At 42.5% G+C, this 17,584-nt stretch overlaps 1 protein-coding gene across 1 annotated transcript; it reads left to right on the top strand.

Annotated features, from left to right (window-relative positions):
• The first annotated feature begins 9,083 nt into the window (after window positions 1-9,083).
• Window positions 9,084-10,268, top strand: HIPK4 (homeodomain interacting protein kinase 4). Its single transcript, XM_053694240.1, has one exon. It carries the CDS (start codon window positions 9,084-9,086, stop codon window positions 10,266-10,268), a length of 1,185 nt encoding a protein of 394 aa, XP_053550215.1.
• The last annotated feature ends 7,316 nt before the right edge of the window (window positions 10,269-17,584 follow it).

The following is a 17,584-nucleotide window of genomic DNA, read 5'->3' as shown; positions in this document are numbered from 1 at the left end:
ACAAGCATTACCAGTTCGTGGCGCTTCCTTTCGGATTAGCCACTGCTCCAAGGATTTTCACAAAGGTACTAGGGTCCCTTCTAGCTGTGCTAAGACCAAGGGGCATTGCTGTAGTACCTTACTTGGACGACATTCTGATTCAAGCGTCGTCCCTTCCTCAAGCAAAGGCTCACACGGACATTGTCCTGGCCTTTCTCAGATCTCACGGATGGAAAGTGAACGTGGAAAAGAGTTCTCTATCTCCGTCAACAAGGGTTCCCTTCTTGGGAACAATAATAGACTCCTTAGAAATGAGGATTTTTCTGACAGAGGCCAGAAAAACAAAACTTCTAGACTCTTGTCGGATACTTCATTCCGTTCCTCTTCCTTCCATAGCGCAGTGCATGGAAGTGATCGGTTTGATGGTAGCGGCAATGGACATAGTTCCTTTTGCGCGCATTCATCTAAGACCATTACAACTGTGCATGCTCAGTCAGTGGAATGGGGACTATACAGACTTGTCTCCGAAGATACAAGTAAATCAGAGGACCAGAGACTCACTCCGTTGGTGGCTGTCCCTGGACAACCTGTCACAAGGGATGACATTCCGCAGACCGGAGTGGGTCATCGTCACGACCGACGCCAGTCTGATGGGCTGGGGCGCGGTCTGGGGATCCCTGAAAGCTCAGGGTCTTTGGTCTCGGGAAGAATCTCTTCTACCGATAAATATTCTGGAACTGAGAGCGATATTCAATGCTCTCAAGGCTTGGCCTCAGCTAGCGAGGGCCAAGTTCATACGGTTTCAATCAGACAACATGACAACTGTTGCGTACATCAACCATCAGGGGGGAACAAGGAGTTCCCTAGCGATGGAAGAAGTGACCAAAATCATTCTATGGGCGGAGTCTCACTCCTGCCACCTGTCTGCTATCCACATCCCAGGAGTGGAAAATTGGGAAGCGGATTTTCTGAGTCGTCAGACATTGCATCCGGGGGAGTGGGAACTCCATCCGGAAATCTTTGCCCAAGTCACTCAGCTGTGGGGCATTCCAGACATGGATCTGATGGCCTCTCGTCAGAACTTCAAAGTTCCTTGCTACGGGTCCAGATCCAGGGATCCCAAGGCGGCTCTAGTGGATGCACTAGTAGCACCTTGGACCTTCAAACTAGCTTATGTGTTACCGCCGTTTCCTCTCATCCCCAGGCTGGTAGCCAGGATCAATCAGGAGAGGGCGTCGGTGATCTTGATAGCTCCTGCGTGGCCACGCAGGACTTGGTATGCAGATCTGGTGAATATGTCATCGGCTCCACCTTGGAAGCTACCTTTGAGACGAGACCTTCTTGTTCAGGGTCCGTTCGAACATCCGAATCTGGTTTCACTCCAGCTGACTGCTTGGAGATTGAACGCTTGATCTTATCGAAGCGAGGGTTCTCAGATTCTGTTATCGATACTCTTGTTCAGGCCAGAAAGCCTGTAACTAGAAAGATTTACCACAAAATTTGGAAAAAATATATCTGTTGGTGTGAATCTAAAGGATTCCCTTGGGACAAGGTTAAGATTCCTAAGATTCTATCCTTCCTTCAAGAAGGATTGGAAAAAGGATTATCTGCTAGTTCCCTGAAGGGACAGATTTCTGCCTTGTCTGTGTTACTTCACAAAAAGCTGGCAGCTGTGCCAGATGTTCAAGCCTTTGTTCAGGCTCTGGTTAGAATTAAGCCTGTTTACAAACCTTTGACTCCTCCTTGGAGTCTCAACTTAGTTCTTTCAGTTCTTCAGGGGGTTCCGTTTGAACCCTTACATTCCGTTGATATTAAGTTATTATCTTGGAAAGTTTTGTTTTTAGTTGCAATTTCTTCTGCTAGAAGAGTTTCAGAATTATCTGCTCTGCAGTGTTCTCCTCCTTATCTGGTGTTCCATGCAGATAAGGTGGTTTTACGTACTAAACCTGGTTTTCTTCCAAAAGTTGTTTCTAACAAAAACATTAACCAGGAGATTATCGTACCTTCTCTGTGTCCGAAACCAGTTTCAAAGAAGGAACGTTTGTTGCACAATTTGGATGTTGTTCGCGCTCTAAAATTCTATTTAGATGCTACAAAGGATTTTAGACAAACATCTTCCTTGTTTGTTGTTTATTCCGGTAAAAGGAGAGGTCAAAAAGCAACTTCTACCTCTCTCTCTTTTTGGATTAAAAGCATCATCAGATTGGCTTACGAGACTGCCGGACGGCAGCCTCCCGAAAGAATCACGGCTCATTCCACTAGGGCTGTGGCTTCCACATGGGCCTTCAAGAACGAGGCTTCTGTTGATCAGATATGTAGGGCAGCGACTTGGTCTTCACTGCACACTTTTACCAAATTTTACAAGTTTGATACTTTTGCTTCTTCTGAGGCTATTTTTGGGAGAAAGGTTTTGCAAGCCGTGGTGCCTTCCATTTAGGTGACCTGATTTGCTCCCTCCCTTCATCCGTGTCCTAAAGCTTTGGTATTGGTTCCCACAAGTAAGGATGACGCCGTGGACCGGACACACCTATGTTGGAGAAAACAGAATTTATGTTTACCTGATAAATTACTTTCTCCAACGGTGTGTCCGGTCCACGGCCCGCCCTGGTTTTTTTAATCAGGTCTGATAATTTATTTTCTTTAACTACAGTCACCACGGTACCATATGGTTTCTCCTATGCAAATATTCCTCCTTAACGTCGGTCGAATGACTGGGGTAGGCGGAGCCTAGGAGGGATCATGTGACCAGCTTTGCTGGGCTCTTTGCCATTTCCTGTTGGGGAAGAGAATATCCCACAAGTAAGGATGACGCCGTGGACCGGACACACCGTTGGAGAAAGTAATTTATCAGGTAAACATAAATTCTGTTTTTCATATAAGCTGTATTACCTCGCACAACCTCAATAAAAATATAATTAAAAAAAAAAAAAAAGCCCGCCTCTACTAGCGCATGCTCTCTCTCTCATTTTCGCAAGCTGTATAACAATGAGCAGGGAGAGGGAGTGTGCGCTACAATAGCTCTCATTACATGTTCGTTTTTTTCACAGAGAGTAGTGCTGCTGCAACACTAAAAATAAAATGTGCATGTCATTTTGAAATCGAAGCATTTTTGCAATATACTTCCATTAGCAAAATTGTTTTAATAAAAGTTATTCCTGTTTTTCCGTGGCATACGCACATATGCTGTGAGGGCATCAGTATTTAAACACTGCACCTTCTCAGATGGTCAGCAGTAGCTTGTATGACACAAATTACATCTTCAGAAGCACCACAGCCACCTCTCTGAGCAGGTGTCTGACTACTGGTTCACGGTCCCTCACAGCATATCTGCATATGCCGCAGAAAACCAGTCATAACTTTTACGAGAAGCATTTTTGCAAATGTTAGTATATTACAAAAATGCCTCTATTTCAATTTGAAATACACCCATGTACTTTTAATTTTTGACCTTTCTATTGCATTAAATATTGCACTTATGTGGGTGTCCGCAGTAATAGTAATTCCCATATTTACATTGACTCAGTCACCGGCAACCTCGATTTGAAACAAGGTTATTTTTTATTTCTTTACTTTTTTTTTTGAAGAAAAGTTTTTTTTATTGAGGATTCAGACATATATAATTACATTTTAAAGTGGTATGAAACTGTACATATACATAAATATATTATACAATGGTTTCTAGAGGATAAGCTAAACTTGATATGTATTAGAAACAATTTTGGGTACAGTGACTGTTATACAAAATCTGAATGCCAAGTTTTTTGTTAAGCTGGAACTTTAAACCTCAAGTTGTTCATGCTAAATTAGCTAAATTGTACAGTTATACCCTGCATAGATGGGTTGCTCCTGAGGTGCCAGTGTTATGCAGAATCGTTAGGGTCGATGATTAGGGCAGAGGGAGAAAGAGAGGAAGCGGGGGGGGGGGAAAGGGGGGTTTATAGTTGCTGTGATCTTGGATATTTCTTTAATTTTTTTTTTTTTTTGTATTGGAGCATTGGATATTTTTTTTTTATATGAAAATTTTTCTTTTATTAAGATAAATTGAACTGAATACAAACATGTTGAGAAACAATCATATCTCTTTTGGTTACATCACAAGTCAGAGACATCTGAATATATAAAGGCATGTGGTAAAACACGTGTTACATATTAGGCTGGAACAAAGATAATAACATATTATACTGACATCAGCTCAGACTCTACCCAGCCCATCTCTCAATATGTATTGCCCTAAATAAAATTCCCAAGCATGTCATCTCGTTCCTCTCCTTGGCCGCCTGGGTTCTAAGGTCCCTGACACAAACTAAGGAACTAATTAAATGAGTCGTGGCGCAACTTCGGCTACTCGCAGACTAATTCCTCATGTAGTGGCCTACGCTGTCTTATTGTGTATTGCAGTATAGGACCCGCAAACAACATTAGCGGGTGCTACGTTCTCTAAGGGAGTGTTATGGAAAATACAATGTAAGCTACTTAAAAGGGATATTCCTCTCAGCGGGGAGGGAGTTAAGCTAAGTATACCTGGCCAACCTTCCCCAGCCAATTATCGGACCGTCCAGGCAGGTGGAGCTGAGGAGGGAGAAGGAGCGAGGGGAAGGGGGGAAAGAGGTAGAGCGGGGAGATAGGGGAGTGGAAGGGCACCTAGGGAGCCAGAGAGGGGTGGGGGGGGGGGGAGACAGAGGGGGAAGGGAAGGGGAGAAGATTCCCGAACCGAAGGACTCACAGGGATATTTCTTTACTTTTAACGAGCCGTCTCATTTGTGTGTTTAGAGGTAGTAAGGTACTCGCCCTTTATTTATAAAAACAAACAAACCATCAACTCTGTAATGAGTGCATTCATTTACTTTTTGCTGAGACAATTTCAGTCTTTTTTGACTACTCTAAACCAAGTGCTTAATGAGTTTAAAAGTCTTTTTCACATTTGCCATCTGACATTTAGCTAGCTGTGCAACCCTTCATCTGAAAAAGAGAGATTCTTCTGTTTCCAGTGAGAATGATCTTCCTGCATGTTGTCACTCACAGCTGGTTAATCATTTCATAGCAGAAAAGTTATTCTCTGTCATTTTAGGCCTGGATTCTAATTTGTTAGACGCCTCGGAAATATTCACCTTGATATTTCATTAATACTTATGTTAAAGGGATATGAAACCTCAAAAATATATATTTTGTGTTCCAGATAGATCATACAGTTTTTAAAAGGTTTCTAATTTCATTATATTATCACATTTGCTTTGTTCTCATGGTATTCTTTGTTGAAGTGATACCTCAGTAGATGTCTGAAACTCTGCATGGCAGGAAACAGTGCTGCCATCTAGTGGTCTTGCAAATGAATAACATTCTTGTAAAACTGCTGCCATATACTGCTTGAGACGTGGACGCTCCTGAGCTTACGAGCTTGGTACAAAAGGTACCAAGAGAATGAAGAAAATTTGATAATATTAAGAAAAGTTGTTTAAAGGGACATAAAACACAATTTATTTTTCTTTTATGATTCAGATAGAACGTACAATTTAAAATACAACTTTCCAATTTACTTCTATTATCAAATTTTCTTTGTTTTCTTGTAATCCTTTGTTCAAAATCAGACAAGTAAGTCCAGGAGTGTGCATGTGTCTGGAGCACTATAAAGCAGCATTTTTGCAACAATGTTATACATTAGCAAGAACACTAGATGGCAGCACTATTTCCTGTTATGTATTGATTCAGGAATGTGCACGCTATCTATCTAGATATCTTATCAACAAAGAATAGCATGAGAATGAAGCAAATTTGCTAACAGAAGTAAACTGAAAACTTTTTAAAATTGTATTCTCTATCTGAATCATGAAAGAAAAAATTTGGGTTTCATGTCCCTTTAAAAACATACATGCATTATCAATATGAGTTGTCGCCTATCTAAATTCACAAATGTGCGCAATTTAAAAATATTTTCAAATGTATATATTAGATTTTATATTTTAGTCCTGGTCATTTACTCCATAAGAACTCACCACATAAACCATCTTCTTTCCATGCAAGACCCCCACCTACTGTAACCCCTACCAGCCAATTAGAAGAGGCCCACCCTAATGTAAGCAATTTCCTAGCACGGCAGCACATCAAAGACCCCCAGAATTAATACAAATTTACTTTTATTAATATATTAAAAGAAGATAGCAGCAGGCAAAAAACCCTTACGCATTTCGTTCCTATAGCGGGCGCTGAATCCATTGTTATTGCCAATAAATACAGAGACGGATATATCAGCCTAGTTTTCTTTTCTTCAGGAATAAACAATGTAACTTGTGTTATTGTTTGGATTATGATCACTCAGAACTTGGAAGTCAAAAATCCATCAATAAACAGGGTTGGAATCTACACCATATTTAGTGGTTGTGAAATCAATGGTATTTGTTTTTAAAAGAAACTAACAACATTGCTGTTTAATCTATTTAAGCTTATCAAATGTGGTTTGTTCTCTTAGTATCCTTTATTGAAAAGCATACTTAAATAGGCTCAGGAACAGCAATGCATTACTGGGTGCTAGTTGCTGATTGGTGGCTGCACATATATACCTCTTGTTTTTAGTTCACCCAATGTGTTCAGCTAACTCCTGTAGTGCATTGCTGCTTCTTTAACAAAATATACCAAGATAATGAAACAAATTTGATAATAGAAGTAATTTTTTTATTATTGTATGTTTTATCTAAATCGTGAAAGAAATATTTTGGGTTTTATATCCCTTTAACATACTATTAACCCCTTAACGACCAAGGACGTACGCCACACGTCCTCAAAAAAAATACACTTAATGACCGAGGACGTGTGGCGTACGTCCTTGGTCTGGAAAGCAGCTGGAAGCGATCCTGATCGCTTCCAGTTGCTTTCCGGTTATTGCAGTGATGCCTCGATATTGAGGCATCCTGCAATAACCAACCTTTTTTAGCAATCCGGTGCAGAGAGAGCCACTCTGTGGCCCTCTCTGCACCGGACATCACCGGCTAAATTCGTTGGTGGGTGGGAGCCGGTTCGGGAGGCGGGTGGCGGCCATCGATGGCCTTGATGATGTGTAGGGGGGCGGAATCGTGGGTGGGGGTAATCGGAGGCGCGCACGGGCGTGCGCACGTGCACGGGAGGGCGGGGGCGGGCGCGTGCACGGGGAGGGAGCGGGTGGGAACCGCTACACTACAGAAAAAAAGTTTGTATTAAAAGTTATAAAGGTAATAAAAAATTGTTTTTTATATATATAAAATACTTTAATCAGGGGGTGGGGGAAGCTACACTACAGAAAAATAACATAATCATTAAAAAAAAAACATTTTTCTTGCAAACTGGGTACTGGCAGACAGCTGCCAGTACCCAAGATGGCCCCCAATAAGGCAGAGGGGGGGGGGTTAGAGAGCTGTTTTGGGGGGGATCAGGGAGGTTGGGGGCTAAGGGGGATCCTACAAAGTAGCATATGTAAATATGCTAAAAAATGTATTTTATTTTTTAAAAAAAAACACTTTTATTTTAGTACTGGCAGACTTTCTGCCAGTACTTAAGATGGCGGGGACAATTGTGGGGTGGGGGAGGGAAGGGAGCTGTTTGGGAGGGATCAGGGGGTCTGATGTGTCAGGTGGGAATCTGATCTCTACACTAAAGCTAAAATTAACCCTGCAAGCTCCCTACAAACTACCTAATTAACCCCTTCACTGCTAGCCATAATACACGTGTGATGCGCAGCAGCACTTAGCGGCCTTCTAATTACCAAAAAGCAACGCCAAAGTCATATATGTCTGTTATTTCTGAACAAAGGGGATCCCAGAGAACCATTTACAACCATTTGTGCCATAATTGCACATGCTGTTTGTAAATAATTTTAGTGAGAAACCTAAAATTGTGAAAAATTTTGCGTTTTTTTTAATTTGATTGCATTTGGCGGTGAAATGGTGGCATGAAATATACCAAAATGGGCCTAGATCAATAGTTGGGGTTGTCTACTACACTACACTGAAGCTAAAATTAACCCTAGAAGCTGCCTACATGCTCCCTAATTAACCCCTTCACTGCTGGGCATAATACACATGTGGTGCGCAGTCGCATTTAGCAGCCTTCTAATTAGTAAAAAGCAAAACCAAAGCCATATATGTCTGCTATTTATGAACAAAGGGGATCCCAGAGAAGCATTTACAACCATGTATGCTATAATTGCATAAGTTTTTTGTAAATAATTTCAGTGAGAAACCTAAAGTTTGTGAAAAAAATTGTGAAAAAGTGAACAATTTTTTTTTATTTGATCGCATTTGGTGGTGAAATGGTGGCATGAAATATACCAAAATGGGCCTAGATCAATACTTTGGGATGTCTTCTAAAAAAAAATATATACATGTCAATGGATATTCAGGGATTCCTGAAAGATATCAGTGTCCCAATATAACTATCGCTAATTCTGAAAAAAAGTGGTTTGGAAATAGCAAAGTGCTACTTATATTTATGGCCCTATAACTTGCAAAAAAAAGCAAAGAACATGTAAACATTGGGTATTTCTAAACTCAGGACAAAATTTAGAAAATATTTAGCATATGTTTTTTTTGGTGGTTGTAGATGTATAACAGATTTTGGGGGTCAAAGTTAGAAAAAGTGTGTTTTTTTCCATTTTTTCCTCATATTTTATAATTTTTTTTATAGTAAATTATAAGATATGATGAAAATAATGGTATATTTTGAAAGTCCATTTAATGGCGAGAAAAACGGTATATAATATGTGTGGGTACAGTAAATGAGTAAGGGGAAAATTACAGCTAAACACAAACACCGCAGAAATGTAAAAATAGCCTTGGTCCCAAACGGACAGAAAATGGAAAAGTGCTGTGGTCATTAAGGGGTTAAACGCCACTACATTAGCGATTTCTGGTTACTTCTCTTGCTAACTATTGTCTTGGACCTAATATGGAGCCTATTTCAGCTCTGTTGCTACAATAGAATCCTGACTCCTTAGAAACAATGGAATCTTGCAAATTATGACATAGCTGTTTCTAAGGATGTGCTCATAGCTGCTGATCAAAGCTTAGAGTCCAGGTGCTTCTAGGACACAGTTTGCATCTGGGGCTCAATATTTTGCCCGTACAATGCAAAGTGCTGCAATGGAGATCCTGCAATCCCAAACTGACTACTACTACATAAAGGACTATTTAGGAAGAGGGACTTTTGGAGAGGTGGCTAAGAGCTGGAAGATAAGTACTGGGGAACATGTCGCAATCAAAATGCTAAAGAATAATCCTTCCAAAAAAGGCCAAATTCTCAACGAGATTAAAATGCTCAACGCCTTGAGAGACGTGGATTCAGAGAAGTATCACATAATTCGCTTCTATGAGTTTTTCTATGACTATAGTAAAGTTTACTTGGTTTTTGAGCTGCTTCAGCAAAGCCTGTATGACTACCAGGAGAAGAATAACTTCTCTCCCCTTCCAGTTAGGCACATAAGGACTATCACCACTCAGGTCCTAATAGCTCTGGCCAAGCTAAAAGAGATGTCAATCATACATACCGACCTAAAGCCTGAAAACATAATGCTTGTGGACCAGGTAAACTATCCATTTAGAATCAAACTGATTGATTTTGGTTCTGCAAGCCTTCTTAAGGAGGTCCGACATATCAAAAAACCTTATGCTCAGACACGGCCCTACAGGTCTCCAGAAATTCTGCTGGGGTTGCCATTTTGTGAAAAGATGGATATGTGGTCTCTGGGGTGTATTATTGCCGAACTACATCTTGGATGGATTCTGTACCCTGGAGGCCATGAATATGATCAGATTCGGTACATCTGTGAAACGCAAGGGATGCCGAAGAGCCAAATGTTGTCTGAAGGAAGAAAGACATTTAACTTCTTTAAAAAAACATTATATAAGCAGAAGGAGAGCATGTGGGAACTCAAATCAAAAGAAGAATACTGGCTTGAAACCAAAATTAAACCATTAGAAACCAGAACCTGGATCTTAAAATCTTTGGATCAGCTCAAGTTACTGAATGCTCCTCCCACTTCCTTTTACTCAGACATTGAGGCATTGGCTGAATACAATGACAGAAGCAATATGATTGATCTTTTGAAAAGGATGCTAACATGGGACTCTAAAGAGAGAATAACTCCTAGATCAGCCATGATCCACCCATATATTTCACTCCTGGAGATGAAAATTAAATTTGACAACACCAAATATTTTCTATCCAGTCTGCAGAGTCTCCAGAGCATGATTAGAAAAAAGCAAAATAAACAGATCATCATAAAGCAAGGGAATGACAACTTACACAACCTACTTGGTCATCACTAAAGGGAGAAAATCTAGTGTGTTTTCCTGTGATTCCGGTCACACTAGCTGTGGTTCCCATTACAATGACTGTCTACCTGTGGTTCCTATTACACTACCTGCCTACCTGTGGTGCCCATTATGCTGTCTGCCTTCCTGTGGTTCTCATTACGATATCTGCATACCTATGGTTCTCATTACGCTGTCTGCCTACCTGCGGTTCCCATTACGCGGTCTGCCTACCTATGGTTCTCATTATGATGTCTGCCTACCTGTGGTTCCCATTATGCAGCCCTTCTGCATGACTATATAACTCTAGTTATATAACCTGCCTACGTGTGGTCACACAATCTGCCCTCCTGTGGAAAAACTCACACAACTTACCTGTCTGCCTGTGTCTGAAGTCACACTACTTGCCTGTGGTCAAAGATGCACAACTTGCCTGCCTGCGGTCAAAGTTGCACAATCTGCCTGTCTGCTTGTGGTCGAAGTCACACAATCTGCCTGAGATTAAAGTCACACTACCTGCCTGCCTGTGGTCAAAGTCACACAACCTGCCTGCCTGCCTGTCGTCAAAGTCACACAATCTGCCTGCCTGAGATCAAAGTCACACAATCTGCCTGCCTGAGATCAAAGTCACACAATCTTCCTACCTGAGATCAAAGTCACACAATCTTCCTGCCTGCCTGTGGTCAAAGTCACACAATCTGCCTGCCTGCCTGTGGTCAAAGTCACACAATCTGCCTGCCTGTGGTCAAAGTCACACAATCTGCCTGCCTGTGGTCAAAGTCACACAATCTGCCTGCCTGCCTGTGGTCAAAGTCACACAATCTGCCTGCCTGTGGTCAAAGTCACACAATCTGCCTGCCTGTGGTCAAAATCACACAATCTGCCTGCCTGCCTGTGGTCAAAGTCACACAATCTGCCTGCCTGTGGTCAAAGTCACACAATCTGCCTGCCTGCCTACCTGTGGTCGAAGTTACACAATATGCCTGCCTGTGGTCGAAGTTACACAATATGCCTGCCTGTGGTCGAAGTTACACAATCTGCCTGCCTGCCTGTGGTCAAAGTCACACAATCTGCCTGTGGTTGAAATAGAACAACCTGCCTGTCTGCCTGTGGATGAAATAGAACAACCTGCCTGCCTGCGGTTACAATTCTGTTTATTAATAAAGTTCTTTTTAGAATTACAATAAAGAGCATTTTCTCCTTATTTATGTCTAAAGAGTATGATGGTCCATTGTTAAATACCTCTATATCTGAGCTCCTTAAATTTAGCATAACTCAACCTTGCCTGACAAACATCATTCATCTCATATGGTAGAGAGGAGAAATAATTATCTCTGCTAATAAAAACAAAGCTTAAGGGGACAGTAAAGTCATAATTCCAATAACATGCAATTTAACAAATTTCCAATTTACTTCTATGATCTGATTTGCTTTGTTCTCTTTGTATATTTTGTTAAAAAAGGATACCTAGGTAGGTTCAGGACCAGAAATTCACTACTGGGGTCTAGCTTTTGATTGGTGGCTGCACATATATCCCTTTTCTTATTGGCTCACTTTTACTCAGCTAGCTCCCAGTATTGCATCACTGCTTCTTCAACAAAAGATACCAAGAGAACATAGCAAATTTGATAATAGAAGTAAAGTGGAAAGTTGTTTAAAAACTAAATGTATGCTTACCTGATAAATTGATTTCTTCTATGGTAAGACGAGTCCACGGATTCATCCATTACTTGTGGGATATTATCCTTCCCTACAGGAAGTGGCAAAGAGCACCACAGCAGAGCTGTCTATATAGCTCCTCCCTTAGCTCCGCCCCCCAGTCATTCGACCAAAGGTACAGGAAGAAAAAGGAGAAACTACAAGGTGCAGAGGTGACTGAGTTTAAATCAAAAAATATAATCTGTCTTAAAATGACAGGGCGGGCCGTGGACTCGTCTTACCATAGAAGAAATCAATTTATCAGGTAAGCATAAATTTAGTTTTCTTCTATAAAGGTAAGACGAGTCCATGGATTCATCCATTACTTGTGGGATACAATACCAAAGCTACAGGACACGGATGAACGGGAGGGACAAGACAGATGGTTAAATAGAAGGCACCACTGCTTGAAGAAACTTTCTCCCAAAAATAGCCTTCGAAGAAGCAAAGGTATCAAATTTGTAAAATTTGGAAAACAGAATTTATGCTTACCTGATAAATTACTTTCTCCAACGGTGTGTCCGGTCCACGGCGTCATCCTTACTTGTGGGAATATCTCTTCCCCAACAGGAAATGGCAAAGAGTCCCAGCAAAGCTGGCCATATAGTCCCTCCTAGGCTCCGCCCACCCCAGTCATTCGACCGACGGACAGGAGGAAAAATATAGGAGAAACCATATGGTACTGTGGTGACTGTAGTTAGAGAAAATAATTCATCAGACCTGAGTAAAAAACCAGGGCGGGCCGTGGACCGGACACACCGTTGGAGAAAGTAATTTATCAGGTAAGCATAAATTCTGTTTTCTCCAACATTGGTGTGTCCGGTCCACGGCGTCATCCTTACTTGTGGGAACCAATACCAAAGCTTTAGGACACGGATGAAGGGAGGGAGCAAATCAGGTTACCTAAACGGAAGGCACCACGGCTTGCAAAACCTTTCTCCCAAAAAACATAATTTATGCTTACCTGATAAATTCCTTTCTTCTGTAGTGTGATCAGTCCACGGGTCATCATTACTTCTGGGATATTACTCCTCCCCAACAGGAAGTGCAAGAGGATTCACCCAGCAGAACTGCATATAGCTCCTCCCCTCTACGTCACTCCCAGTCATTCGACCAAGGACCAACGAGAAAGGAGAAGCCAAGGGTGTAGTGGTGACTGGAGTATAACTTAAAAAATATTTACCTGCCTTAAAAAAACAGGGCGGGCCGTGGACTGATCACACTACAGAAGAAAGGAATTTATCAGGTAAGCATAAATTATGTTTTCTTCTGTTAAGTGTGATCAGTCCACGGGTCATCATTACTTCTGGGATACCAATACCAAAGCAAAAGTACACGGATGACGGGAGGGATAGGCAGGCTCTTTATACAGAAGGAACCACTGCCTGAAGAACCTTTCTCCCAAAAATAGCCTTCGAGGAAGCAAAAGTGTCAAATTTGGAAAATTTGGAAAAAGTATGAAGCGAAGACCAAGTTGCAGCCTTGCAAATCTGTTCAACAGAGGCCTCATTCTTGAAGGCCCAAGTGGAAGCCACAGCTCTAGTAGAATGAGCTGTAATTCTTTCAGGAGGCTGCTGTCCAGCAGTCTCATAAGCTAAACGAATTATGCTGCGAAGCCAAAAAGAAAGAGAGGTAGCAGAAGCCTTTTGACCTCTCCTCTGACCAGAGTAAACGACAAACAGAGAAGACGTTTGTCGAAATTCCTTAGTTGCCTGTAAGTAAAATTTTAGGGCACGAACTACGTCCAGATTGTGCAGTAGACGTTCCTTCTTCGAAGAAGGATTTGGGCACAAAGAAGGAACAACAATCTCTTGATTGATATTCCTGTTAGAGACTACCTTAGGTAAGAACCCAGGTTTAGTACGCAGAACTACCTTATCCGAATGAAAAATCAAATAAGGAGAATCACAATGTAAGGCTGATAACTCAGAGACTCTTCGAGCCGAGGAAATAGCCATTAAAAATAGAACTTTCCAAGATAACAACTTTATATCAATGGAATGAAGGGGTTCAAACGGAACGCCCTGTAAAACATTAAGAACAAGGTTTAAACTCCATGGTGGAGCAACAGTTTTAAACACAGGCTTAATCCTGGCCAAAGCCTGACAAAAAGCCTGAACGTCTGGAACTTCTGACAGACGTTTGTGTAACAGAATGGACAGAGCTGAGATCTGTCCCTTTAATGAACTAGCAGATAAACCCTTTTCTAAACCTTCTTGTAGAAAAGACAATATCCTAGGAATCCTAACCTTACTCCAAGAGTAACCTTTGGATTCACACCAATATAGGTATTTACGCCATATCTTATGGTAAATCCTTCTGGTAACAGGCTTCCTAGCCTGTATTAAGGTATCAATAACTGACTCAGAAAACCCACGTCTTGATAAAATCAAGCGTTCAATTTCCAAGCAGTCAGCTTCAGAGAAGTTAGATTTTGATGTTTGAAAGGACCCTGTATCAGAAGGTCCTGTTTCAGAGGTAGAGACCAAGGTGGACAGGATGACATGTCCACCAGGTCTGCATACCAAGTCCTGCGTGGCCATGCAGGTGCTATTAGAATCACTGATGCTCTCTCCTGTTTGATTCTGGCAATCAATTGAGGAAGTAACGGGAAGGGTGGAAACACGTAAGCCATCCTGAAGTCCCAAGGTGCTGTCAGGGCATCTATCAGGACTGCTCCTGGATCCCTGGATCTGGACCCGTAACGAGGAAGCTTGGCGTTCTGTCGAGACGCCATGAGATCTATCTCTGGTTTGCCCCAACGTCGAAGTATTTGGGCAAAGACCTCCGGATGAAGTTCCCACTCCCCCGGATGAAAAGTCTGACGACTTAAGAAATCCGCCTCCCAGTTCTCCACTCCCGGGATGTGGATTGCTGACAGGTGGCAAGAGTGAGACTCTGCCCAGCGAATTATCTTTGATACTTCCATCATTGCTAGGGAGCTTCTTGTCCCTCCCTGATGGTTGATGTAAGCTACAGTCGTGATGTTGTCCGACTGAAACCTGATGAACCCCCGAGTTGTCAACTGGGGCCAAGCCAGGAGGGCATTGAGAACTGCTCTCAATTCCAGAATGTTTATTGGCAGGAGACTCTCCTCCTGACTCCATTGTCCCTGAGCCTTCAGAGAATTCCAGACGGCACCCCAACCTAGAAGGCTGGCGTCTGTTGTTACAATTGTCCAGTCTGGTCTGCTGAATGGCATCCCCCTGGACAGATGTGGCCGAGAAAGCCACCATAGAAGAGAATTTCTGGTCTCTTGATCCAGATTCAGAGAAGGGGACAAGTCTGAGTAATCCCCATTCCACTGACTTAGCATGCACAGTTGCAGTGGTCTGAGGTGTAAGCGTGCAAAGGGTACTATGTCCATTGCCGCTACCATTAAGCCGATTACCTCCATGCATTGAGCCACTGACGGGTGTTGAATGGAATGAAGGGTGCGGCAAGCACTTTGAAGTCTTGTTAACCTGTCCTCTGTCAGGTAAATCTTCATTTCTACAGAATCTATAAGAGTCCTCAGGAAGGGAACTCTTGTGAGTGGAACGAGTGAACTTTTCTTTTCGTTCACCTTCCATCCATGTGACCTTAGAAAAACCAGTACTAACTCTGTATGAGACTTGGCAGTTTGAAAGCTTGAAGCTTGTATCAGAATGTCGTCTAGGTACGGAGCTACCGAGATTCCCCGCGGTCTTAGTACCGCCAGAAGAGCACCCAGAACCTTTGTGAAGATTCTTGGAGCTGTAGCCAATCCGAATGGAAGAGCTACAAACTGGTAATGCCTGTCTAGGAAGGCAAACCTTAGGTACCGGTAATGATCTTTGTGAATCGGTATGTGAAGGTAAGCATCCTTTAAATCCACTGTGGTCATGTACTGACCCTTTTGGATCATAGGTAAAATTGTCCGAATAGTCTCCATTTTGAACGATGGAACTCTTAGGAATTTGTTTAGGATCTTTAAATCCAGGATTGGTCTGAAAGTTCCCTCCTTTTTGGGAACCACAAACAGATTTGAGTAAAACCCTTGTCCCTGTTCCGACCGTGGAACTGGATGGATTACTCCCATTAACAAGAGCTCTTGAACGCAGCGTAGAAACGCCTCTTTCTTTGCTTGGTTTGTTGACAACCTTGATAGATGAAATCTCTCTTTTGGAGGAGAGTATTTGAAGTCCAGAAGGTATCCCTGAGATATTATCTCTAGCGCCCAGGGATCCTGGACATCTCTTGCCCAAGCCTGGGCGAAGAGAGAAAGTCTGCCCCCCACTAGATCCGATCCCGGATCGGGGGCCCTCAATTCATGCTGTCTTAGGGGCAGCCACAGGTTTCCTGGCCTGCTTGCCCTTGTTCCAAGACTGGTGAGGTCTCCAGCCTTGTCTGAAGCGAGCAACAGATCCCTCTTGTTTTGGAGCAGAGGAAGTTGATGCTGCTCCTGCTTTGAAATTCCGAAAGGAACGAAAATTAGACTGTCTAGCCTTAGGTTTGGCTCTGTCTTGAGGCAGGGCGTGGCCCTTACCTCCTGTAATGTCAGCGATAATTTCTTTCAAACCGGGCCCAAATAAGGTCTGCCCTTTGAAAGGTATATTAAGTGATTTGGACTTAGAAGTAACATCAGCTGACCAGGATTTTAGCCACAGTGCTCTGCGCGCCTGAATGGCGAATCCGGAATTCTTAGCCGTAAGTTTAGTTAGATGTACTACGGCTTCCGAAATGAATGAATTAGCTAGCTTAAGGATTCTAAGCCTGTCCGTAATGTCGTCCAGAGTAGCTGAACTAATGTTCTCTTCCAGAGACTCAATCCAGAATGCCGCTGCAGCCGTGACCGGCGCAATGCATGCAAGGGGTTGCAATATAAAACCTTGTTGAACAAACATTTTCTTAAGGTAACCCTCTAACTTTTTATCCATTGGATCTGAAAAGGCACAGCTATCCTCCACCGGGATAGTGGTACGCTTAGCTAAAGTAGAAACTGCTCCCTCCACCTTAGGGACCGTTTGCCATAAGTCCCGTGTGGTGGCGTCTATTGGAAACATCTTTCTAAATATCGGAGGGGGTGAGAACGGCACACCGGGTTTATCCCACTCCTTAGTAATAATTTCAGTTAGTCTCTTAGGTATAGGAAAAACGTCAGTACTCGTTGGTACAGCAAAATATTTATCCAACCTACACATTTTCTCTGGTATTGCAACTGTGTTACAATCATTCAGAGCCGCTAACACCTCCCCTAGTAATACACGGAGGTTTTCCAGCTTAAATTTAAAATTTGAAATATCTGAATCCAATCTGTTTGGATCAGACGCGTCAGCCGCAGAATGAAGCTCTCCGTCCTCATGTTCTGCAAGTTGTGACGCAGTATCTGACATGGCCCTAGCATTATCAGCGCACTCTGTTCTCATCCCAGAGTGATCACGCTTGCCTCTTAGCTCTGGTAATTTAGCCAAAACCTCAGTCATAACAGTAGCCATATCTTGTAATGTTATTTGTAATGGCCGCCCAGATGTACTGGGCACCACAATATCGCGCACCTCCCGAGCGGGAGATGCAGGTACTGTCACGTGAGGCGAGTTAGTCGGCATAACTCTCCCCTCGTTGTTAGGTGAAATTTGTTCAATTTGTACAGATTGACTTTTATTTAAAGTAGC

Source organism: Bombina bombina, chromosome 11 (assembly GCF_027579735.1).
Source record: "Bombina bombina isolate aBomBom1 chromosome 11, aBomBom1.pri, whole genome shotgun sequence".
NCBI lineage: Eukaryota > Metazoa > Chordata > Amphibia > Anura > Bombinatoridae > Bombina > Bombina bombina.
This window is presented reverse-complemented; position numbering and strand designations above follow the sequence as displayed.